The sequence below is a fragment of the Pinus tabuliformis genome, chromosome 8, assembly GCF_031772625.1.
Source record: "Pinus tabuliformis cultivar Carrire ecotype Pingquan chromosome 8, CPIR1, whole genome shotgun sequence".
Lineage (NCBI taxonomy): Eukaryota > Viridiplantae > Streptophyta > Pinopsida > Pinales > Pinaceae > Pinus > Pinus tabuliformis.
This window is the reverse complement of record NC_142294.1, coordinates 551,844,325-551,870,440: the sequence shown is the minus strand read 5'-3', so window position 1 is coordinate 551,870,440 and position 26,116 is coordinate 551,844,325. Positions and strand designations below refer to the sequence as shown.

The 26,116-nt window shown below is 40.4% G+C and overlaps 1 protein-coding gene across 1 annotated transcript in view; it reads right to left on the bottom strand.

The window, feature by feature from the left end:
• LOC149236633 (YbaK/aminoacyl-tRNA synthetase-associated domain-containing protein) overlaps positions 1–26,116 on the bottom strand; it is a 65,153-nt gene that overhangs the window by 21,156 nt on the left and 17,881 nt on the right. Inside the window, exons 6-7 of the mRNA XM_089368986.1 lie at positions 11,109–11,158; positions 10,354–10,436 (exon numbers count right to left, since the gene is read on the bottom strand). Coding sequence (XP_089225112.1) covers positions 10,354–10,436; positions 11,109–11,158 — 133 coding nt within the window. The remainder of the gene's footprint in view (positions 1–10,353; positions 10,437–11,108; positions 11,159–26,116) is intronic.

The following is a 26,116-nucleotide window of genomic DNA, read 5'->3' as shown; positions in this document are numbered from 1 at the left end:
CCTATGTGCCATTGTTGTCCTATGTGCCATTGTTGGCACAATGTGGCCACACTGTTTGTCCCATGTGGCATGTTGAACCAGGTTGCCATATTGTTGTCCCATGTGCTCACTGCACCATGCTTGCCCCATGTGCCTTGTTGCACTTTGCTTGCCATGTTTGTCCCATGTGCTTGCAGCACCATGCTTACCCATGTGCTTGTTGCACCTTGCTTGTCATGTTGTCCCATTGCACCTTGCTTGCCATGTTGGTTGTTCTGTCCCATTGTAGCATTGCTTTACAATGTTGTCCCATTGTGTTTGCTAGCACGTGTTCTTGTTTGGGTCCCATTGTAACCTACAGCACCCAACAATCATGCCCAACACATACCTTGAACAACCTTAATGAACTACAGTCTAGTCAAGGTAGATTGTTTCCTCCTCATGTTGTTGTTCTGGTTCATATGGCAGCCCCTAACACTTCCACATTGGCCTGTGTTGGAGTGGCTAGGCCTGCGGCCTACCACAGACCTATCTTGCACACTAAAAACTTCTAAAACAGTCTTACTTTACCTCTTATTGCCCTCAAACAATCTGTAATTCTCCTTTCCAAACTCAACCTCCTTTCAAGTGTGAACAAACCTCATTTAGAATAGTGTATGGTTGTAAATGACTTCGTTTAGGGTATTCTAGGACAGAAACATTAGGCTTGCGTTTAGGCCTCTCCATACATTGTTATGTTCCTCCTTTACACAACCTAGTTGCTTGCCTTCTCAGCCCTACAAACTCAGCCTCCTATAGCAGAAATCCTCAGCCCTTCTTCCAGCAATTTGGTCACCTGAAATGGCCTACGGCTAGGGCATCATAGGCTTGTGTATGAGGCAGCGTGTAGGCTTCCTTCTTGACTGCGTCTAGGGCTTGTAGAGACCAACATATAGGGCAGCGTGTAGCCCTCCTTCTTGACTGCGTCTAGGGCTCCTTACCTTCTGCGTTTAGGGCTTCTTCTCTTAGATTTCTCTTCCACTAAAACCCAGAACAAGTGGAGAGAAATCAAGAGTGTGTGTGTGTAAAATGACTCTCAAGTCATGTCCTTTTATACTAAAACGTTGAGCACATGTGGGGTTTATTTGGTTGCTAACCAACCTTGACGAACTGTCTATTAACACAAATAAATTCATAACTCCATGAATACTTATCGGAATCAGATGATCTTTAGATCAATCCTACACCTCCTGATGAGAGGGATCCAAGAAAAATATCAGTTGCCATAAATAAGATATGACCCACATGGAGTTTGGCCCTAGTTGCCAATTTTAACACTCCCTCTCAACTAGGGAGAACTCCATCCGCTGATCCATCAGCCAGACTGTACTATCTCTGCCAACTATGCCTTGCATTGCTCGGCTCTGCTCTGCTGAGCTCTGCTCTCCTCTGCTGAGCTCTGCTCTCCTCTGCTAAACCATGAAGAAGAAGAATCAATCGGGAATATCTCATACCATTCAGTAGTGACCCAAAGACAGTTCCATATGAAGAGTGTGTCATACCACTCTTACCGATACCAAATTAGTTCCAAGAGAGTGAGTCATATCACTCTTACTGACCCAAAGTCAGTTTCATTGATCCCAAATCAATGGAGGTCATCCTAGAATAGGAAGTATGGTAGATACAACGATGCGTCGATCGATAGTACTACTATGGTCCCCAACCCCATTTCCCTACTCATTGGTCAGATGAGATGTACTTCCCATGAGTCCCAAACTGCATGGGTAGGATGCCTCGACAAGTGAACCACTCATCTTGTCCATAAGTCGCCACGGGGTATCACAGGGGAAGGTTGAACTATTCACCCTGTACACAACGCACCATTAGGGGAGGGTGAATCGCCCTATGGTCGTTTGTTGCTCCAAGAAATACCCCAAGCCCCCCGGAGCTCCCAGAGCTCAATGCATGCATCATGCAGGACCCTCATAAGAGGGTCTCTCAACGACTATCATTCAAGAAAGTCACAAATTTGACCTTTCCCCGAGGCTTTGACAAAATGTCTACGACCTGTACATCAGTCTCAATGCGATGGAGCCTTCTTGCTCATCGATGTACCATATCCCAGATAAGGTAGTATCTGATGTCTATATGCTGGAGAAATCATAGAATACGAGATTCCTCAATAATCGAATCCCCCTCTGGTTGACACAGAAGATCACGATGGTAACAATCATGTGTACAAACAGCTCGCTGAAGAGCTTCCGCAACCAGGCAACTTCACACAAGGTCATACTCGTAGCTATGTATTCGGTCTCAGCGGTGCTTATAGCAACCGACTCCTTCCTGCTCATCCAGGATATCGAAGCAGAACCAAAAGATAACCAACACTCAGAAGTGCTTCTTATGATCCTCCACACTGCCTACCCAGTCAGCATTCGAATAATCATGCAACTTCACAGTTCTGACAGTGTATCTCAATCCATGAGAGATTGTGCCCCGAAGATATCTCAGAAGATTCTTGGCACCAATCTAGTGAGGCTCAACCAAATATGAGCCCAACATGCTAACTGCAAAACATATATCCGGATGGAAGTTCACCAAGAACATCAATGCAAATGAGTTTAAGAAACTCAAAGGCATTTCCCAATCTGGTCCAACATCACTACCACATAACTTCTGAAAGTTAAGCTCCATTGAGGTAGTCGCGGTTTGCAGTTCACCATTCCAAATCTGAAATCCAACTCCCTATTACTTCTACAAATGAGAGGGTTTGCACCTATCAAAAAGAGGACGTCCTCAGAAGGTGTCGATATGAGAGGTCTATCATCCACAACCTTCAAGCAATGGTTTGGATCGGCTTCACTCCTAGTGAATCTCAGCTTCATCAGACAACTATCAATCCTCTCATACTACGCCTGGGGTGTTAAGTCATAGAGGGCTTTCTTCCACCTGCATACATGAGATTCCCAATCATGAATCTCAAACCCCTTGGGTTGTTCCAAGCCTGTGGACCTGCTACATGAGGGAATGGTCTCCTTCTAAGATTTTCCTTCGGTACATCTCAGACATGTACCTTCATGCTCTTCTTGAATTCAGGCATCCGAGTCACCATCTAACTCACACATCGGGTAGGGCCCCATAACAAGTAGACCTCTGGTGCTATAGATGAGATGCGACCACTAACATGGTCCCCAATGGACCATCCTGCAACTTGATACAAACTGCCAACCCTAAACTCAAGGATAAAAGCATCTTTGAAAATTCTATTTTCAAACACGTACCTTTCCATCGATGAATGCCACCCTGTAACCTTTGACTTCCATTGTCGAAATGGACACCAGGTTCTTCTTGCGATCGAGTACATAAAAGAGATTCTGTAAATAAATCGAGCTACCCTCATTCAATTGAGAAGTAACATTCCCTACACCCTTTCTGGTATAGGTGGCATTGACTCCAAGTATAATCCCACTATTGTTTCCATCTCTTTCAAATTAGAGAGAGCACCCTTCTATCTGATGAAGTGCCTTGAAGCACTACAATCAATAAGCCAGATTCCCAAAGATTCTGAAGGAGAGGGCAAATACAAGATAACGCTTCTTTATCTTATCAAAAACAACATTTGATTCTTCATACCAGGAGTTCCTTGCTTTCTTTGAAGAGTTGGTCGTTTCCTTGATGACCTGCATTACCTTCATTCCCCCGATCATTGAAGATGTCCCTGGAATGATTGTTATCATCATCAAGTGATGTGTCCCTACCAATTGGACACTCCTTCGCATAATGGCCGAATTTATTACAAACAAGGCATCTGCCTTTCCTTCCACCCTTAGATCTGAACTTCCCATTGAAGTGATCTTTATGTAGGCCATCAAAAGCTTCCGCTGCGCCATTTTGATAATGTTCTCTACTCCGATTTCATCCTTGGTGATTTTGACGAGGGATGAGGAATCCATTTATCCTTTTGTCCTTTCCCAATTGTCTTCAGTGATTGCTCTTTCACTCTTGCTTGGGCTTTGTCTTCACTTCACCTCTGGTACCATGTTAAGTTTAGGTATGTTCTATGCTTAGAGCAATTTATTTCAATTTTCACAGTTAGCTCAATATCTTTTCCAGATTAACAATCACATCATCATTATAGTAAATTGCAGATAGAACATAAACATTAATGGCAGAAGACAAGCCAAGACAAGAGAACACAAGATCTGGCGCTAGCCAGGGACAAACCCCAATGTGGGGAAACCCTTGATCAATTCTTCTTATATGTTCTTCAATAGTTCAGTAGAGAGAGAGAAAGAGTGCATTTACAACAGAAGTCAACACTTTGACTTATCTAAATAAGAGCATAGATCATCTCTAATTAGATGATGCATGAGGTAGTTGAACTCAGTTGAAGACATGTTGCTTCAACTAATTATCCCAAGTGACTCCATCACCATGTTGCACCCATCATCACTATGTTGCATCTGACCATGCTTCACTAATCATGACTGTACCCATCATTGTACTGCATCATGTACCATTGTTGTCCTATGTGCCATTGCTGCACCATGTTGCCACATTGTTGTCCCATGTGGCATGCTGAACCATGTTGCCATATTGTTGTCCCGTGTGCTTATAGCACCATGCTTGCCCCCATGTGCTTGCTGCACCTTGCTTGCCATGCTATCCCATTGTGCCTTGTTGTCCATTGTGCCATGATGTCCCATTGCACCTTGCTTGCTATGCTGTTGTTGTTGTCCCATTGTAGCAATGCTTTACAATGTTGTCCCATTATGTTTGCAGCACCGTGCTTGTTGTTGTCCCATTGTAACCTACAGCAACCCAACAATCATGCCCAACACATACCTTGAACAACCTTAATGAACTGCGGCCTAGTCAAGGTAGATTGTTGCCTCCTCATGTTGTTGTTCTGGGCATATGGCAGCCCCTAACACTTCCACGTTGGCCTGTTTTGGAGTGGCTAGGCCTGCGGCCTACCACAGACCTCTGCTGCACACTAACAGCCTTTCGAAACAGTCTTACCTTACCTCTTGCTGCCCTCAAACAATCCGTAATTCTCCTTTCCAAACTCGGCCTCCTTGCAAGTGTGAACAGACCTCATTTAGAATAGTGTATGGTTGTAAATGACTGTGTTTAGGGTATTCTAGGATAGCAGCATTAGGACTACGTTTAAGCCTCTCCATACAGCGTTATATTCCTCCTTTACACAACCTAGTTGCTTGCCTTCTCGGCCCTAGAACTCAGCCTCCTATAGCATAAATCCTCGGCCCTTCTTCCAACAATGTGGTCACCTGAAATGGCCTGCGGCTAGGGCATCATAGGCCTGCGTGTAGGGCATCATAGGCCTACGTATGAGATAGCATGTAGGCTTCCTTCTTGATTGTGTCTAGGGCTTGTAAAGACTAGCGTATAGGCCAACGTGTAGCCCTCCTTCTTGACTGCGTCTAGGGCTCCTTACCTTCTGTGTTTAGGGCTTCCTCTCTTAGATTTCTCTTCCACTAAAACCCAAAACAAGTGGAGAGAAATCAAGAGTGAAGCGTGTGTAAAATAACTCTCAAGTCATGTCCTTTTATACTAAAACATTGAGCACATGTGGGGTTTATTTGGTTGTTGGCCGACCTTGACGAATTGTCTATTAACACAAATAAATTCATAACTCCATGAATACTTATCGGAATCAGATGATCTTTAGATCAACCCTACACCTCTCGATGAGAGGGATCCAAGAAAAATATCATCTGCCATAAATAAGATGACCCACATGGAGTTTGGCCCTAGTTGCCAATTTTAACACCGTGTGAGCCTATACAGCAAGTAATTGTTCTAGAAAATCAAAAGAGACCTGTTTGGCTAAAAACTACTTCAGATGCAGAAGGACACAAAGCATCAGGGACATCTCGGGAAAGTAAGAGACCGAAGAGTTATTATGGATATGTTGCATACATGACAAGGCTCAATGAAATGGAACCTTCCTCCTATGAAAATGCAACTAAACATCAAGAATGGAGGAATGCTACGCAGGAAGAATACCAGTCCATAATGAAGATTGATGTCTAGGAAATTATCCCTAGGCCAAGTAACAAGTCTACAATCACTTCAAAGTGGATTTACAAGATAAAGCACATTGCAAATGGGAGCATAAACAAATACAAAGCAAGGTTTGTAGCAAGAGGATTCTCGCAAAAGGAATGACTTGATTATGTGGAAACCTTTGCTCCCACAACTAGGTATACAACAATAAGATCGCTTGTTTCATTTGTTACTATTATGGGATGGAACATCCATCAAACGGATTTCAAGACAGTTTTCCTAAATGGGACCATTGATTAGGAGGTTTATATTGAACAGCCTCAAGGATTTGAAAAAACCAGAGGGAGACGCATGTCTACAGATTGAAGAAAGCTCTATGTGGCTTAAAGCAAGCACCTAGGACCTGGTGTGCAAGGATGGATGCATATATATTGAGACTTGATTTTACCAAGAGTACTGCAGATCCTAACCTATACATCAAGGTGGTCAAGGATGAACCAATTATCATACTCTTGTATGTGGATGATCTGCTAGTTACAGGTGTAGAGCATCGGATCAGGAATGCAAGACACAGTTAGCAACAAAATTCGATATGAAGGATCTTGGGATCATGCATTATTATTTGGGACTAGAGGTGTGGCAAAAGCAGGGAGAGATATATCTTGGTCAAGGTAAATAGGTGATCAAGATGCTTCAAAAGTATGGCATAATGGGGTACAAGCCCATGATGACTCTTATGATTACCAGTTAAAAGAATTTGAGGAGTTCATAATCTAGTCCGGTGGATCCTACTTGCTACAGACAATTGATTGGGTCCTTGATATACCTAGTAAATACTGGATTGGACATTTGTTTTGCAGTAAATGTTCTAAGCCAGTTTTAAATGGAGCCAAAACATGATCATTGGATTGCAGCCAAGCATATCCTAAGGTATTTACGTGTAACTATATATCATTGCCTCCAGTACACTAGTAATGAAGTCCAACTCATGGGACATACAAATTCAGATTGGGGTGGCAATGGGACAGACGAAAAAGGCACAACAGGTGGATGCTTCAGCCTAGGATCTTCCATGGTCTCGTGGATGAGCAAATAACAGAATACGATTGCTTTGAGTAGTGCTGAAGTTGAATATGTTGTTGCAAGCGAGGTCTATCGGAAAACAATTTGGCACAGGAAGTTACTATCAACCTTGTTTGAAGGACCGCTTAGCCCTACGTGGATACATTGTGATAATCAAAGTTACATAAGATTGACGGAAGACCTGGTGTTTCATACGAAGACGAAGCATGTAAACAAAAAGTAACACTACATTAGAAGCTTGGTACGAGATGGGATCGTGGCGCTGCACTATCTACCTACAGATGAACAAGTAACAAACATACTGACTAAAGCATTGCCAAACAAGAAACTTGAATACCTGAGAGGTAAGCTTGGTTTGGTGGATATCTCTTCCCTGATTAAGAGGGAGTGATATTGGATAGTTCTTGTCTTTATGGGTCAGGCACTAGACTAGGACTAAAAGTCATAAGTCTTAGTGAAGTCCATAAAGAAAGAATGGAGTTTGAAACATTGGATAAGCATCTAGATTGAAACTTCTTATGGATGGTAGAAATCCAAGGAAAGAAGTCGTTGACCGATGCTCTTTGAGGATGAGGTAGGGCATCCAAGATGAGTGCAGTCGAAGAGGACTAATATTCTTTGAGGATCCATGTTTGGGAATCCAAGATAAGAATAGTCCTAAAAGGGCATATCTATATTGGGTATGTGCATTGAGAGGTAGTGTGGCAGCTCACATAAATCCTCCCAACATAATGCTTATAATTAAAGATGAGCTTGTCTAGTTAAGGCCTTTAGGGACAATGATGATTATGATAAAAAGATGCTTGACAGAGATGGCTTATCAATTTGACTCTTTTATGACAATGCTTCAAGATTGGGATTCCTTGTACCATGAATACCTCCCTAGTTAAGAGGGAGTGTTGAAAATTGTAACTATGTTTGGTCTTCATTATGATGTAATTGTAGCCATGACACTGTATATTCCTTATAAAGAAAGAAAGAAAAAACAAAATATATATATATATATATATTATTTTTGGAGTATCGATTTCATACAAGTTTGAGTCCAAAGCATGTTCTTCATGTTTTTAGGTCTTCTAAGTCTTTTTAGGTATTTCTAGGATAAAGAATAATATTGGTCATGTGTTATAGTTTCATTTGAACTCATTGTAATGAAGAAAAATATTTATTTTATCAAGAAAAAGCCATGGATAAGCCCAAGACCAAGTCGGCCCAAGAACAAGATCAAGTCGACCTAAAGGAGGGTCATTCGACCCTGAGGAAAGGCTATAAATACAAGGGATCTCAACCTCATATGGACACAACACAAGCAAGCAATAGCAAAGGAGAAGAAGAGTAGTTGGGAGGAAAAAAGAAGAGCAAAAGTCGATTTTTTGTCAAAGAAGTTCTTCTCTTGTCTCGCCAGGGTTTGTGAAGCTGCCAGTTGCAAGAGGACAAAATTTTGTAGCAGTTGCAGGGGGCCGAAATTGCACGGCTGAAATTTTGTTGCAAGGGTCGAAGTTGCAGTAGCAGCAAAGCAGTATCGAAGTTCTGGAAGTTGTTTCAAGGAAGATCTTGTTGGGGGTTGGCTTGGGGCTTGGTGGGTTTGTTGGTAGTGGTCTTTGGGTTTTGGAAGTCTCTTTTGTAAGTAGATTCTAAAGAAGAAGAGAAGCATTTTTTGAGTTTTCCCCTTGGAGGGGTTTTGCCCTGGTTTGGACCCTATATCTTGTGTACTCTGTCTCTTTGTGATCTTCATAGTTTTTGGTAATTGCTAGATGAATAGAACTAAAGAAGTAATAAAGAACCAGCTAACATCACAAGTAACTATCATAATAAGGAAAATAAGTTCTAATCTACAAGTCTCCAGATTTTCCAACAAGGAGGAACTAGGTACTTGGTTGTGGACATACCGCCACGCTTTCATTACAAACTAATAGTCCATTTGTAGGATTTTCTTCTTGGAATAACCTACTTGTATGCCCATGCTTATTTTAATTTGTTTCACATTGTTCTCACACATTTGCCATTTCATATTCATTGTAGGGGGGCTTTTTGCACCCACTATTTAGATTCAACTATTATTGTAGGTTGTAGTCACTTGTCCCTTTGACCTATTTTGGTATTTAGTGAACATTAATACAAATTTTAATTTCACTTTTTCTTGCAAATTCCCATCATCTTGTCTGCTCATCCTTTATTCTCGTATGCAAGTATTTAAAATTGGAGCTGAACTATATGTGCATCGAGACTATTAGTCATGGACATTCAACCTTATCAAAATAAAATCTGACTTTCACATCATAAATGTCAGAAGGTGCAACAATAAAGGCTTGATGGTCATGGTCTCGAGATCTCTCGCTCCTATACAATATAAAAAATGCAGCATATGCACACAATAAATACATATATTCGCTGCATAAAAAATTGATGTCTGTAAAATGCATGTTCATGAAGAGGAATAATGACCACCCATAAACTACCTATTTAAAGTTTAGACAGTTAATTTATTGATTTCTGCTCATTACAAACTATGCATTGACTTTACGATTATATTTTAAGTAGATAACATAAATGATAAGACTAACTCTAACATTATAAAATACAATATGACCATTATGATTAAAAGCAGATTCCATTAAAGTAGATTGGTGATTCCATAGGCAGGTTTCTTCAGACAAAAGAAAGGAAGATAGGGGTTTCTATTAGATTTAACCAAAGAATTGCTTAGTAAATTTATACTAGACATTAATGGCTTTCGATAGGTTCAGTACATAGACTATTAAAAGCTAGCTTTTGTGTACATGGTTTGCCATGACATAAGTTGAGATTCCAAGGCTAAAGTAAAAAAACATCCTTTGGAGATGAAGCTTTCCCTCCACTGAACAAAAGATAACTTTGGACAAGGGCTCTCAAGGAAGTAAACAGATTCAAGCCCCAATCAGGTATGATTCTTTTATGCTTCTGTATTTACATGCAGTGGTGGGGTGGTACCTTTCATCCTCTTCATCTTTAGCCAAAACAAAAACCTTAATATAAAGGAGAGATCTATCTTGATTCTTAACAAAAAAGCTAAAATAACATTTATCTACAAGATCTTACATTAAACAAATGAGTGCTAAAAATTGATTCAAGTAGGTAGCCTGGATTCCTCTGTACTAGAATATTCCTTGCTAGATATATAAATGTTGTCAAACATTTCCAAAGGCCTCCATGCTCAATAGAAAACAAAGAATGACTTACAGTGATATGGATATATTTCACAAACATTGCTATCTCAAGAAGTGCATACATTTAAAAACTTACAAATAGTCATATCATTTGATAACGGATGGAAGAAGACACGCTTTTCTTTTTTGAAACCATGGTCCAGAAGCAGTGCAACTGACCTTCATGCAGAAGAAAAGCATTTCAATATCAGAAGCTACGTAGCCGGAATAAGGCCCAAGAAAGACATGTAGCACCAAACAGATTGTTGCAACAGTAAACTGATTTCCAAAGTACTTTCACTGTCTTTTCTTCATGCAAAGATAAGTAGCTTGCACAATATATTAGATGTGAAGAATAGAATTAGGTAAACTGGGATACAATTAAAAACTGGACTGCCTAGAAGCTTTTTAAGACACACTTCCTAAACTCTAGATCCTAAGGAGCTTGTCCTATTTTCTCTTTATGTATTTAATTTAGATAGAAATGCATCCATAGCATAAAATCCACAGTTCCCAAGCAAAGCATCAGAATCTAAATGACATGGCTATGGAGAATGGACGTCTGAGGATGCAACCAAATTGATATGCTACGTTTCAAGGATGACCGCTCACAAGACTATCAAATAATCATGTCTCTTATTTGTCAAAGCATGAATGCAATTTTACCATTGGGTATAAAACAACGAATTATTTTCTGAAGGAAAAAAACATACCAATGTAACAATCCTGCAAATTTAAGACACCTTTATCAACTAGATCTATTTATATTAAATTGCTTTACATAGCATCAAGAGGAAAGGAATATAAGGAAATATCAAGTTAAAGAATCCCCAAGAACAGTAAGAAGAATACCGTGCAGACTCGTTGAACAAGGCAAAGGGTGTTACGCATCCCAAAGGTACCTTTCATCACAAGAAGATGATGCTAATATCAGTATAAGAGAGTGAACTCTATCTTCACTTAATAAAACTAAACAAAAATAAATGATGCCATCATTACTTGAACCCAATGCTTTTACATCCACGGCAATAAACATATTCCAAACACTCAAAGAGACAACTTTGAAATAAGAAATAACCTAGTCATACATGCTTACACTTGTATAAGAGAATTAAAAGAGAAAATAATTTTACCAATGTCCAACAAAAGACCACAATAGTAGATCAACAGGGCTCAGAAGTACACCCAGTGTAAACACATAGTGAGAGTGCAAAAGCAACCCCAAATAGATGAAGAGCAAGGCTTGTCATAGATGAAAAGCCAAACCTAATCAAGAAGTTCAAGAATCAAGGAGGACTTCCTTAATATTCCAATATGCTTCCAGTACAACCAAATAGTGAGTATTTCCATAGAATCCACCCAAAAAATCAAATGTAACAGCTTGATAACACAAAAATTAAAAGGGAGATTACAACTTGCAGTTTTTTTCTCTTCCCATCAAAAGGCTGGGAGGAGAGAAGCAGGCAAGATTTCCTACAGAAATTTTTCCTTTTGGATTCTTGAGGAGGATGAATTCTTACAAATTGCTTGCATAAAAGAATGCAGAAACAATACACAATTATCAATTGTGGACTACTACCCCCCACTTAAACAGGGGAGAAACCAGGGTTAACCGCTGGCCCAAGTAAATATTCCATGTGCTGCCTCATTTTCTCTCCAATCCCTGATTGATTTCCTTCCCCCCCGTGAAGGTAGGGGATGGATAAGGGGCTTCCCTCAGGACTCCGGTAAACAAAAGAGGTTCAGATGTCACAGACAGATGAGGATGCAGCACTGGGACAGTGAAAGGGCCAACTCTACATGCTTTCCTTGCTCTTTCTCCACTACTTCTTTTCCTTTTCTATTTCCTCCTCTTCTTTTTCTGCATCATCCACTTCCTCCTCCCATTCCTCTGCTTCTTCCTCTTCCTCCTCTTCATCCTCTACTTCCTCCTCTTCTACTCCCATTGGGACATTGAACTTTGGATCCACATGGACCTTGGATGGATCTGCAACCATTTCAAAAATATGTGGATGCACCACTGGAACAGTGAGAGGGTCGACTCTACACCCTTTCCTTGCTCTTTCTCCACTACTTCTTTCTCTTCCTTTTCTGTTTCCTCCTCTTCCTTCTCTGCATCCTCCACTTCCTCCTTCAATTCCTCTACTTCTTCCTCTTCCTCCTCTCCATCCTCTACTTCCTCCCCTTCTATTCCCATTGAATCATTGAACTTTGGATCCACATGGGCCTTACATGGATCTGTACCCTTTTCAGGATGATCTGATCTAGAGTTGAAACCTTTTAGTGATTACTCTTACCTTCCAATTTTCTTCTCCAAATTTTCCAATTTTCCAAAAACTTCAAATCTGTTATTCACCATTTTGGACAATCCCTCTTGGGATGACCTCAATTGCTCTGGCCCTAAGTCGCACAAAACACCAAAACGTCTAGAAGTTTCCGAAAAAGGTAGGGCCGGAAATGTGACCGCCAGAAAATGGAAACATTGACCAAAATGTCATTTATATATATTATATATATGAGTTAATAACACATTATCTTGCAAGGAAAAAAAGAATGAGACATATAAATGACATTTTAGAAGAAAAACCAATGATGCGAAATTCAAAATTAGCCTTTATAGATGCAGCTTTACATTGAAGGCTCCAAAATCAGCATTTATACATGAGGTTGTATGTGCTAAAACTGAAATAAAACATGAGCTAAAGACAATTTCTGGCTACATTAACATATCATTACTAATAAATTTCTTCATCCTCATCAACAAAGATAGAACAGGATGCTTGTTCAGCAGAAGAGGCAACTCTACTAATACTTTCACTTGCACTTGCACTTGCATCACCACTGGCACTAATATCAAAAGCCGAAAGAGAGAGCTCTAAGTCTGGACATTATGCTTCCACATCCCAATCTTTATGAGGTCCACTTGTATATTCTTCACCCTCCAAGACACAAAGCATAGGTTTGAATGCACATATACAAGGTCCTTTGCATTCTGTGATGCCAACCATTTGCGCTTCACACTATGAATGAAACTGTAGGTGCTCCAATTCCATTCTGTTGATGAAGAGCTTGCCACTTGTGATAGAATACGAGTGGCAAGACTTTGCAAATAAACACCATTTGCCCCATGACAAGTCCATCACTTAACTGAGTCCATCGTCCTCTCTTCCAAAGTTGATATGGCTACAAAATCCTCTAATCTAGCAGTAAAACAGGAAAATTTCTCTCTTACATCAGTTTGTAAAGAACTTGGAAACAACATTTGAAAGGCTTTCTTCGCTACATTGGCCACCTCCTTGTCCTTATGTGGGGCCTTCCTCTTCCCATTGCTTCCAACAATGAATTCTTCATCATAAAATTTTGGATTCAGAGCACGTGCCAAAGTGTGCAATTGAGTGTTGAAGCCATTCCACCTCGTAACAATGATGGACCTCACTTGTTCAGTAAAATCAAAATCCACAAAAGGAACAGTAGGAGCCTCTAGTGTAATAATGTCCCATGGTTTTTTCAACCATGGTATCCGTGCCATCATAAACCTCTCCTAGGAAAGGTTTCTTTCTGTCTGCATCTCGAAGAAGATCAAATGCATGTAATGTGAACTTGAGCAAGAAATCAATCTTGCTCCACCAATCTTCATCAATCAACACCCTCCTTACCATACTACCCTTCTTTGAATTTTCTTGTCTTCACTCAGCCCAACTTGAAATTACCACCATACTCATTAATGCAGTTTTAACTTCAACAAGGCAACATAATATGATGAAGTTTGAGGCATACCTTGTCTTAGCAACTCCAATTTGGAGCATTCTCGATACATTGCTTGAGATTGGTGGTGGTTGATGGTGGTTGGTAATGAATTTTATAATCTCCCTAGCCTACCCTATGACCTCCTTAATCCACTATGTTTTTGTCTCAATCTCATCTAAAATCATATTCAAATTGTGGACAATCCAAGGTATCCAAAATATGTGATTGCATTGACTCTCAACAATTAAGCATGCAACTTTGCAAACAAGTGCATTATCTATGATAACTTGCACCACACTTTCTAGCCCTACTTGCTCAATAGCAGAAATTAAAATTTCAGCTATGAACTTACTATCCTTTACCTCACCCGAACAATATTTTTCTCTAATGAACATGTCTCCTTTTGGTGATGATGCAACGACATTAATCAAAGGCATGCGTCTTGTATCAATCCAATCATCTGAGATAATGGAAAGCCCTATACTACCCCATCAATTACAAATTGGCTTTTGAATATCATCAAGAAGTTGTCTCTTTTTCTTCAACAAAATTGCTATGACTTTTTCATAGTTTGGCCTCTTGAAACCTTGAGGCATTATTTTAATCGCTCTCACCAAAACCTGCCAATATGAGGATCGAACCACATTAAAAGGGATGCCACAAGCAAAGATGGCCCTTACCACTCTTGAGTCAACTTCTTCTCTCCCTTGATTATCAAGCATTTTCAACTATTTGTTGTCTTTAATTAGATTTGATGGCTTGGATAACTATTTTTCTACTGTTAACGCCCTCCTATTTCTTGCTTCCTGAACAATCCTTGGCTCAATACTATCACTCATGTGAGGATTGCCCACGTCGATTTTGCTTCTCTGATCCTTCAACCTTTGTGCATCATCGCTTTCTCTTGAATTTAGCCCTCACCTCTAGATTTCCAGTATGTGCACACACATCACATAACCTTTATCTCTTCATGCAAAATGTGAGCCTTCACTCTTGTGTAAGAGCCCTTGAAGGTCTTCTAATTTTTGCATAAATTGCACTTCCATTCCCATGTACCACCAAAACCCATCTACCTCACTTTGGTAACATACTTCCATAAAGGATAATATTCTTGCTCCCCAGTTGCTTGAGTAGATTTTGGGGCACTAGAAACACAACTTTGAGAAGCCATGAATGTTGCAAAATTAGAAAATGAAACACTCACCCAAACAGTCGTTGCTCGTGCCCTTCCCCTTACTGCCTATGCTCCAAAACATAAATAAAATTCTTGTTGTTATAGGAAGCTCCTCTTGCAGAAGAAAGTGTGAGAAATGAGTGACTGAAGTGCCTTTTTAAAGAAAAGAAGAGGTTGATAGGGTTTCTAGAGAATTCTATTTCTAATTTTTTAATTAAATTTTGTTAAGTGCTACATAAAAAGTTTTAAGCTAGTGCTTTTTGGTGATAGAAAGGACCCATGTCCTTCTTGGCCCTTGAGATGCCTAGAAAACAAAATCGTTTTTTTCCGCTTGAAACACAACCCGTAGCAGCAAAAGTGGCCCTGAAATGTCGTCAACCATCCCAGAGGGAGTTTCGAAATCACAAAACGCCATTCGTGATGGTCGACGGCATTTCAGGCCATTTCGATGTTTCATCCTGTTTCAGGTACTGAGACAACCCTTACCGTGGTGTTTCCTACAACATAGCTTTGGCCCCTTGCATTGAGAATTTCTACACCTGCAATGCAACTAGAACCCATTTTTTATCTGACGATTGTTTTGAAGGGGGTTGTTCCTCTTCAATTTTTAGACAGTTTTGGCAAATTTCTCATAAACATGACAAGCATTGCACTTAAAAAGAAGTTGCTCATAATCTAGGGCTTGTTGTTGTCTCTATCCATCCATATTGATTTGTGACGCATCTGAGAGTCCCAATCCACCTCCACACATATTCACGTGCAAGAGCATAGATTTTGATTTGGCTTTGCTTGATCAATAAATTGACCTAGTGTGTTCCCAACATCTATGAAGGAGCTTTCATCCCAAATATCCGAGGGAGATGAGGCAGTAGCATCGAACAGGTACTTTCACACATGTCTAAGTGTGTAAACATATGGAAGCAATCGAAAGGACCTTTAACCTTAGCAAATTATAATAATCTCCTTCTTTCAAAAAAAGTGGGTTAATCTAATGAAATGCAACATTGATTTGCATTAGAGAATTATATGAATCTCAACCATAAATCTCAAGTGAAGTTGAGATCTAATTTCCACCATCAATCACTTCGGAGATTAGGTTGTGAATTCAGTCAATAACTCAAACTTATAAAATGAAGGCTAGGCTAAGGGAAAAGACACATCAAGTGAGCACAAGATAGTGAGATAGTGAGGATCTCAATGATTGGGCGAAGAAGGACATTCATCCAAGTGTGCAGATTCGAAAGGAAGAGAACAAGGCACAGAAAGGGAGAAGGATCCAATAGCCAGCAAGATCAAGGGGTAGGTTTTGAGGGTTCTTATCAGCTGCAAAATTCAGGCTTTTCTTGTATGTAATTTTCCTCAATGGACATTTAATTTTCGAAGGATGGAACCCCTTGTATGTTGTAAGACTAACGTTACTAGATAGCAGATTTGGAGGGCATAATTTTCCATGTGAATGTGTATGAGATTGGTCAATTTTGCTTTTGTTGTTTTATATTTTATTTACCTTTTAAGAATCTCAACAGTGGTTTTATTTAGTAGATCTATAGTTAATAAATTTACACCAAATGATCGCTTGGTAATAAATTGCCAATAGCTGGGATTAGTAAAATTAACATGGAATTAGAGTTGACACTCCGAGAGGGAGGCCAATTTCAATGTTTAGCACACGCCATCCAACAATAACAAGGAGTCAACCTCTCGAATGTTGAAGAAGAAAGACTTGAGCAAGCTAAAGTGTTTCATTTGCCACAAGAATGGGCACCAAGCATCACAAAGTTCGGAGAAGAATAAAGAGGGCAAGTCACAACAAACATCAGCATTAGCAAAGGTTCAGCTAGATGAGTTCGCAAAGAAGTTCAAGAAGGATTTCTCATTAGTCTCATGTTGTCAGGCCCCAAAGTGCCAAGGCATGCTCCCATCTCAACCGAGAGCCAAGTGCACCTCTAGGATGACCTCGATTGCTCTAGCCCCTTGCATTGAGAATTTCTATACCTACAATGCAACTTGGACTCAATTTTTATTTGACGATTGTTTTAAAGGGTGTTGTTCCTCTTGAATTTTTGGACAGTTTTGAAAAAAATTCTCATAAACATGACAAGCATTGCACTTAAAGGAAGTTGCTCATAATCTAGGGCTTGTCGTTGTCTCTATCCATCCATATTGATTTGTGACGCCTCTAAGTGTTCCAGTCCACCTCCACACATGTTCACATGCAAGAGCATAAATTTTGATTTGGCTCTAGTGTGTTCCCAACATCTTTGAGGGAGCTTTCATCCCAAAATACCAGAGGGAGATGAGGCAGTAGCATTGAACAAGCACTTTCACACAAGTCTAAGTGTCTAGATGTGTGGAAGAAATCCAAAGGACCTTTAACCTTAGCAAATTATAATAACTTCCTTGTATCAAAAAAAGGGAGTTAATCTAATGAAATGCAAAAGTGATTTGCATTAAAGAATTAGATGAATCTCAACCATTGATCTCAAGTTTAGTTTTGTTGGGTGAGTGTTATATTCTTTCCACGCGTTATGGGGTTCTAAGTAATGCCCCAAGTAATGCAAACCCAATAATAGTTGGGCAAACCCAAAGATGGCGAGTGGACCTACCCATGGTTTCCGCGCATGGTTTTTAGGCACGGTGGTTTTTGCCCATGGTATTTGTAGATCGAGTCAAGGGAATTATTGTTATGTTCTAATCCAGGGTTAGTGGATTGAGGTTTATGAATGTTTCAGCATGTATATATATGTATTGTAACATGAAAGGAATATAATGAAAAATCAATCTGGTATTCTTGGATTTAGGATCCAAAGAAAAATCTCTGTGTATATCTGTTTTATGTTCTCGCCATTGTATATTTTTCTAGTTTAAGAATTCGATTGCAAGTAATTTTTGTATAGGGTTAAAACCTTCATTTGGTATCAGAGTAGTTTCAGCTTCAAAGGGATGCCTTTGTTGCTAAGACGTTTTGCTCGGGCATATGGTAGACCCTATTACAGTGGGAGATTTGTGAGATTGATTCTTGTGGTGAAAAAAGATGGCAAACAGTAGAAAGATAGAGATCGAGAAATTCAATGGATAGAGTTTTAAGTTGTGGAAGCTCAAGATGGAGGATTTGTTGGTGGATAGAGATCAGTGGATCGTTGTAGATCCAGGTACGACACCAACAGGGATGTCGAAAGAAGACTGGGAATGTTAGATCGGAAGGCGAAGAGCACAATACGATTGTGTCTCTCAAATTCAATGTTGTTGAATGTATCAAGGGAGGCTACAGCGACGGTTTTGTGGGACAGGTTAAGGACTTTGTATCAATCTAAGTCTCTAGTGAACAAATTTTTCCTGCGAAAAAAGTTGTATAATGGTAACCTAAGGATGAAGGATGGAGACGTAGTGACAAAGCATCTAAACACCTTCAATATTATTGTAAGTCAGTTACTATCTGTTGATATTAAAATTTCAAATGAAGATAAGTGCATCAGTATGTTGTGTTCTCCACCAGACTCGTGGGATAGTCTGGTTGTTGCAACAAGTAGCAATACAACTACCTTGAAGTTTGATGAAATAGTCTCATCCTTATTATCAGAGGAGATGAGAAGGAAAAATATGGAGATGCCTTGTTTGTGAGAGGACGTTCCCAAAACAGAAACAAAAATAAGTCCTTAAGTGAGAGATCTAAATCTCCAGAAAAATTTGTAAAGGTATGCTGCAAATGCAGAAAGGAAGGGCATTACAAAAAAGACAGTAGATCTAAAGCTCCTGAAAAGGGAAAGGGATCTGAGGTGGGGATGTGTACTTGGCTTTTTCTTCAAATACACATGTAGATCATGAGACATGGTTGATTAACTCAAGTGCATCCTTTCACTTCACTCCCCATAGGGAGTGGTTTTACAAGTACGAGAAATATGATGGTCGTAATGTCTTCCTAGGAGATGACAGGAAGGCCAAAATCATAGGAAGCAGAATAGTCAAGCTGAAGTTGCAAGGTGGAAGGATTAAAACAATTCCTGGTGTTCTGCATATTCCTACATTGGTTAAAAATCTGATTTCTGTAAGCAAGATGGATGATGTAGGCGGAAATATAGTGTTCGAGAAAGATACCCGCAAGATGGTTCGAGGAGCACTGATATTGATGCAGGGAGTTCAGATTGGAACTCTATACAAACTTCTGGGTAGCACTGTTATTGATGGGTGTAGCAATTTTGTGGTTCCTGAAAGTGGAGCATAATATCTAGTGGTCTCTAGAGAAAAGACTATGTTGTGGCATCAAAAACTTGCACATATTGGAGAGAAGGGCCTTCGAATACTGCATGGTAATTGTATGGTAGAAGGTATGTCTAATTGCTCTCTGCATTTCGATTTATGTGAACATTGTGTATATGGGAAGCAGAATCGGGTGAGTTTCCCCTCTGGTGCTAAGAGGGCGAAAGGGATATTAGAACATGTGCACAATGATGTGTTTAGACCTGTGTCAGTTCTATCACTGGGGAAGTTTGTGTTCTATGTCTCATTTATAGATGACTTCTTGAGGAATAAATAGATATATTTTCTTAGGAAGAAATCTTAAGTCTTTGACAGATTTAAAGAATTTAAAGCTCTAATAGAAAATCAGACAGAAAAAAGATTAAGGTGTTGAGGACAAATAATGGTGGAGAGTTTTACAAGAAGGAATTTGAAAAGTTCTATAAGAAGTGTGGTATAGCACAGCAAAAGACTATTCCATACACACCTCAACAGGATGGAGTTGCAGAAAGAACGAACAAGACATTGATGGAAAAGGCAAGAAGTATGCTCAGTGGTGTCGAGTTAGGACACGAATGCTGGGCAGAGGCACTAGATATTGTATGTTACCTGTTTAACAAATCACCTTCATCGGCATTGGAGGATAAGATTCCACATGAGGTATGGATTGGTAAGAAATCCTCTCTCACACATCTCAAGGTATTTGATTGTGATGCATATGTACACGTTGCAAACGAGAAAGAACCAAATAGGATAGTAAATCTGAAAGGTGCATCTTTATTGGGTATGAGGATGGTTTAAAAGGTTATAAGCTTTGGAACCCAAAAATAAGAAAGGTTGTGTACAGCCGAGATGTGGTGTTTAGAGAGGTGAAAGATGTTATTTAACATGAAGTCCTACCAAAGGAACCTAAGAAGATAGAGTTTATGTTGAATTAGGAAGAATCAAACTCTACAACTAAACAAGAATCAGAAGAGGAAGAGCCACACACTCCAGTTTTGAGGAGATCAGTTCGAGAAAGAAGGCAGCTAGAGAGGTATAGTCTATATGCTTTCTATCCAAATTTTGCTTTATCTCTCATTGTTGATGATCCAGAACTGTCAGGGAGGCAGTGGATTCAAAGGATGGAACAATCTGGAAGGAGGCCATGGTTGATGAAATGGCATGTTTGGACAAAAATGACACTTTCGATCTGGTGGAGTTGTCAGCTGGAAGGAAACCGGTTGGCAGCTGGGTGTTTAAGAAAAATATGAATGCGGAAGGCAAGGTGGAGAAATATAAAGCTCAGTTAGTAGCAAAAGGTTATTCCCAAGTGCTAGGAATTGATTTTGGTGATATTGTTTCTCCTATTGCCAAGTTAGCTTCTATTAGATTACTTTTATCTGTTGTTGCTTCTTTTGATTTTGAGGTGGAACAGATGGATGTGAGGACAACATTTCTTCACGGTAATCTGGAAGAAGAGATCTACATGAAGCAACTAGAAGGCTTCACAGCGAAGGGTAAGAAAGAACTAGTATGCAAGTTTAAAAAGTCTCTATATGGGTTAAATCAGTCACCAAGGATGTGGTATCAAAAATTTGATACATATATACGGGGACTTGGCTTCACAAGAGCAAAGCAAATCATTGAGTATATTTTAAATTAATTGGTAATCGTGTTATTTATTTGGTCTTGTAAGTAGTTCATATGTTGTTGATTGGAAATGACAAAGAAATTTTCCAGGATTTGAATACCCAATTGTCCTCTAAATTTGACATGAAGGATCTTGGAGCTGCAAACTATATTTTGGGCATGGAAATTAAACAAGATCGAGGAAAGAGGAAGTTATGGTTAAACCAAAGGAAGTATGTTGAGGCAATATTGCAGAGGTTTAACATGCAGGTTAGCAAACCAATGAAAGTTCCTATTCTTGTAGGTGTAAAGTTATCTGTTGAACAGTGTCCCAAGACACAGGAAGAGGAAGAAGACAGGTCTCGTGTTCCATATGTGAGTGCAGTTGGTAGCCTAATGTATGCAATGGTTCGTACCAAACCAAACAATGCACATGCAGTGGGAGTATTGAGTAGATTTACGTCAAAACCAAGGAAGGAGCATTGGACAACAATGAAGCGGGTTTTCAGGTATTTGCGTGGCACTAGTGATTATCGTTTGTGTTATCAAGAAAGACTAGGATAGGATAAAGTTTTGGACATACATAGCTTTGTTGGTGCAGACTGGGCTGGAGATTTGAATCAAAGAAGATCTACAAGTGGATATGTGTTTAACCTATTTGGACGAGCAATCACTTGGATGAGCAAGAAATAGTTTGCAGTGGCACTTTCAACTACAGAGGTTGAATACATGGCAGCCACTCATGCAAGCAAGGCACCAGTTTGGTTGCAAAGATTGTGTTCAAGTGTGGGGTCCATACAGCGAGATATAAGGATAGATTGTAACAGCCAGAATGTAATTTTCTTGGCAAAAAACCCTGCCTATCATTCAAAGAAAAAGCACATTGATGTTCAATATCACTTTGTGAGGGATATGGTTGAAAATAAAAAGGTTTTGTTGGTAAAGGTGGACACTCTGAAGAATGTTGTAGATGCATTGACAAAGTTTGTGAGCACGAAGAAGTTTTCTTTTTCTTTTTCTTTTAACATGATCGGGTACTTATATATTATAAAAACTACTAGGAGCCAAGTCCTGTTACATATGTAGGGAGAAGTACATAAGGAGAAGTCCAAAAAGGGTTCGCAGACCCTGACTTCTTATAAGAAAACTTGAGTAGCACAGATTGAAAAAGAAAACGGCTGTAAAGCCTTACAAACATACCTGCGAGAAGACAAAATTTACTAGTCATTAGGCAGATTGCTAAAGCTGATTGACAGAGTCATCAATCTGTGGTTCTTTCTTAACACTTGCTCTGGTTGAGGTCTCAGCTTGCATACTCTGAGTGATAGATTTGATGTGGGCGATTGCCTCCTCCATGTGGTTACATTTTTCCTTTAGGCTTTCTATCTCTGCTTTTTGTTTTTCCAACTTCTTTCTCTTTGATCTGCTATCTGCCTGGAAGTCCTCTTTGAGCTCATTGAAATGTTTGACGAACCTTGCTATCATAAAGCAATGGGCTTTACATAACGTGCAGCTGCTGTTTGCAATCACTCTGTCCAGCGGATTCTCGGGTTGCTCTCTGTTTTCCGGATTCTCATCATTCACTCTGTTTTCCGGAATCTCAGCCATATCTGGGGAGCTGTTGGGGGAGGGGATGCAGTGCAAGAGCAGGGAGAGGGGACTGGGGAAGAAAAGAAGGAGAGGGAGACCGGAAGAAAATGAGGGAAATGCCAAGAAGAGGGAACAGACCAGAGAAGAAACTACGCATAAAAGGAAGAACCAGGCTCTGAAATTTACCAAACGATCGAGCAGGTGAAGAACAACCGGGCAGATGACGAACTTCCAAGCTTGGAGACTGCTAAGGACACCCCTGGAGGCTTTAGAAGACGAACTCGCGGCTGTGTTGAACTGTTGGCGGCCTCGCTTGTTGCAGAACTTCTTGAGCTGATTGCCAAATATAGAACCTTTGCTCTCCTGCAAGTATAAGAACGTGTTTCTGATGTGCTCGTAGAGAGGAGGGTTTATGGATATATAAAGCAGAGTGGAAGGGTGATCGAGCATAGAGTACGACGTAAACTCGATGGTCTGGCCAGGATTAGAATCGGACTTGAAATCTTTGTAGCAGTCTATGGAGATTTTGAAAAGACTCCTACCTAAAATCTGCGTGAGAGAGTCACGGGAAGACTGGGAGCTCGAGATCCTATGATCGGTCCAGAATGAATGAGTGGTAAACATGGAGAAGGGAGGATCGTAGTTCAAGACATGACAGGCTGCGTGCAACTTGACTGATATGGCCAGAGATCACAAGAAGAGATGTGTGGAATGATTAGACAAGAGGTCGGGAATACGCTGATATGACTGGTCAGAGAGTTTGACAGGCAGCTAAGCCGACTACGGGATTGGTTTTTCATATATGGAGTCAATTTTCCCTAACTTGACCGATCTGTCTGTTGGATGCCTTAGTGGCATAGTGGTCCGCTTCTGTGTTGTTGTCTCTTAGGACATGTTTGAAGATCGTGTCCCCCATTTCTTTGATGTTATCCGCAATCCTGAGCTTTACATTATTAAGGGCCTCTTTTTTAAATTTTGTCCCCGACACCATAGCTGCAATAACGATGGCCGAGTCTCCCAATATGATTGGATTCCTGATTCTCAGCCGGTTCAGGATGGTGGTGCCTAAGTAGAGGCTGTAAGCTTCTGCCAAGTTGTTGGACTTACTTCTTCCTTTGTGCCTCTGATCTTCCAGTGTATTCTTCTCGTGCATGCTTTGGGGTGAGCTAGTTGGTTGTTGCTGTAGTTGATGCAGAATTTGTTGTACCATTCCATCTCTTCTTTGTGCCAGCTTGATTGATCTGGAGGAGCGACCAAGTTTGCACTTATTGTTTCAGATATGAGCGCTGTTGTTTTTGCCAGTATACGGGCAGGATTGGGCTTCTTGTTATTGAAAATACAGTTATTCCTAGCTAACCAGATTTGCCAACTAAGAGTAGCTGGGATGCATTTCCACACACGGATGATGTTGTTTTTACCTTTCTTAGGAAAAGGGTAACATTTTACCCAGTTTTTTTGAAGAGAGGATAGCTGATCAAAAGTCTCTTCAATTTCCATTGGTCTGACAATCTGAGTCCAGCAGCTTTGTGCGAGGGGGCAGTGGAAGAATAGATGGTGACTACTCTCCTCCTCAGCGCGACAGAAGCAACATATTGATGGCCCCAAGATCCCTCTTTTCCTTAGGTTTTCAGCTGTGAGCACCTTTCCTTTGAGGAGAGTCCAATTGAAGTGTTTGACCTTTGGTATGCACTCTGATTTCCATACAGTTGTGAAGAGGTTCCATTTGGCTGTTGAAGTGGATGCCTGGAGAAATTTGTAACCATCTTTGACAGTGAATTTCCCTCCGCTTGGCTCCCAGATATACCTATCTTCAGCCCCTATGTTGGTGGGAGCAGCGCCTGTGAGGGAGACCTTAAGATTGAGCCATAGATCTCTGAGTTCATTGGGAATTTGAAGGTCCTTCCAGCCCTGCCAGATGTTTTGGTCCCATATTGAAATATCATACAAGGAGGTTAAATTTTTAGCTTCCATCCAAATTTGCAAAGGCCTGAGATTTTGGAGGAGGTTTCTTGGTTTGGCGCCCATGATTCTATCAGTCCAAATATTGACCTCCTTGCCGCTTCCAGGCACTTTGGAAATGTTCTCTCTGAACTGTGGGAGGACTTTTTTAATGAGCTTCCAAACAGGGGTGCAAGATCTTTCAGCTATTGTTTCGGAAAGGAGATTAGAATTTGGTCCATTAAGGTATTTCCTTTTCAAAACCTCCACCCACCAAGAGCCTTTGCCGGTGAGAATTCTCCAAATCAGTTTAAAGCCCATAGCACGGTTGGAGAGGCTCGGGATTTTAATGGCTAGTCCACCCTTATCATAGGGAAGAATGACTTGATCCCATTTGACAAGGCTAAATTTTTTTGATTCTTGCTTTCCCCCCTGCCAGAGGAAACTTCTCATTAATAGTTCCATGTGCTTATGTATACTAGCGGGAGCCAAAGTGACCGCATACTGGTAGATGGGGAGAGCAGAGAGGATAGCCTTTATAAGGGTCGTTCTACCAGCCAGATTTAGCCAAGAAACTCCCCAACTTTGGAGGAGACCTCTCATCTTTTCTATATGTTTGGCCCAAATCTCAGCCTTGACTGTTTCTTTGGCTAAAGGCAGACCTAGATAAGAGAAGTAACTCCAATTCCTTTGCACTGGAATGTCCAGTATCAAGGAGATTCTTTGCCTGATTTGGTCAGAGACATTCCAGGTATAGATCTTGCATTTTTTATTATTCAGCATCCCTCTTGAGGCAGCTAGGAAGGCATCCAAGACTTTCTTGAATCTTTTTGCCATTAGGCTTGAGGCTCCCCCGATGAGGAGGGTATCATCCGCAAAGAGCGAATGATTGATCTCTTTAGTCCCTCTTTCTATACCAATTCCAGTGATCTCTTTTTTCTTGCGGAGATTTTCTAAGTGAATGCTCAGAGTTTCCGCCATAATGATGTATAAGAAGGGGGAGAGGGGGCAGCCTTGCCTCAGTCCCCTGGTGCTTCTAAAATACCTGCTTGGGCAGCCATTAATCAGAGGAGCAGTCCAAGGATTGGAGATGCATCCAGAGATGATGCTTGTAAAAATTTTTGAGATCCCGAATTTTTTGAGGACTGCTGTTAGGAAGTGGTGGTTGACTCTATCGAAAGCGTTTGCCATGTCGAGTTTGATTATCATGCCTCGTTCCTTTCTGCTGATGCTGCTATGGATTGCCTCTTGAATAAGTATGACATTATCTGTGATTTGCCTGTGGGGAACAAATCCCCCTTGGTTCTCTGAGATTAAATGAGGGAGGAGCTTTTTGAGCCTATTGGCAAGAATTTTGGTGACAATCTTGTAGGAGACGTTACAAAGGGAGATTGGCCGGAGGCAGTGAAAGGAACGAGGGTTAATGTCCTTAGGGATGAGAGCAAGGTGTGAGGATTTGGTGTTTTCTCCCATCTTGTGTTTTTTAAAGACATTCTTAACCATCCGCACAGAGTCTTTTTTGATTTCGTCCCAATGATTTCGGTAAAAGGCCACCGTGAAACCA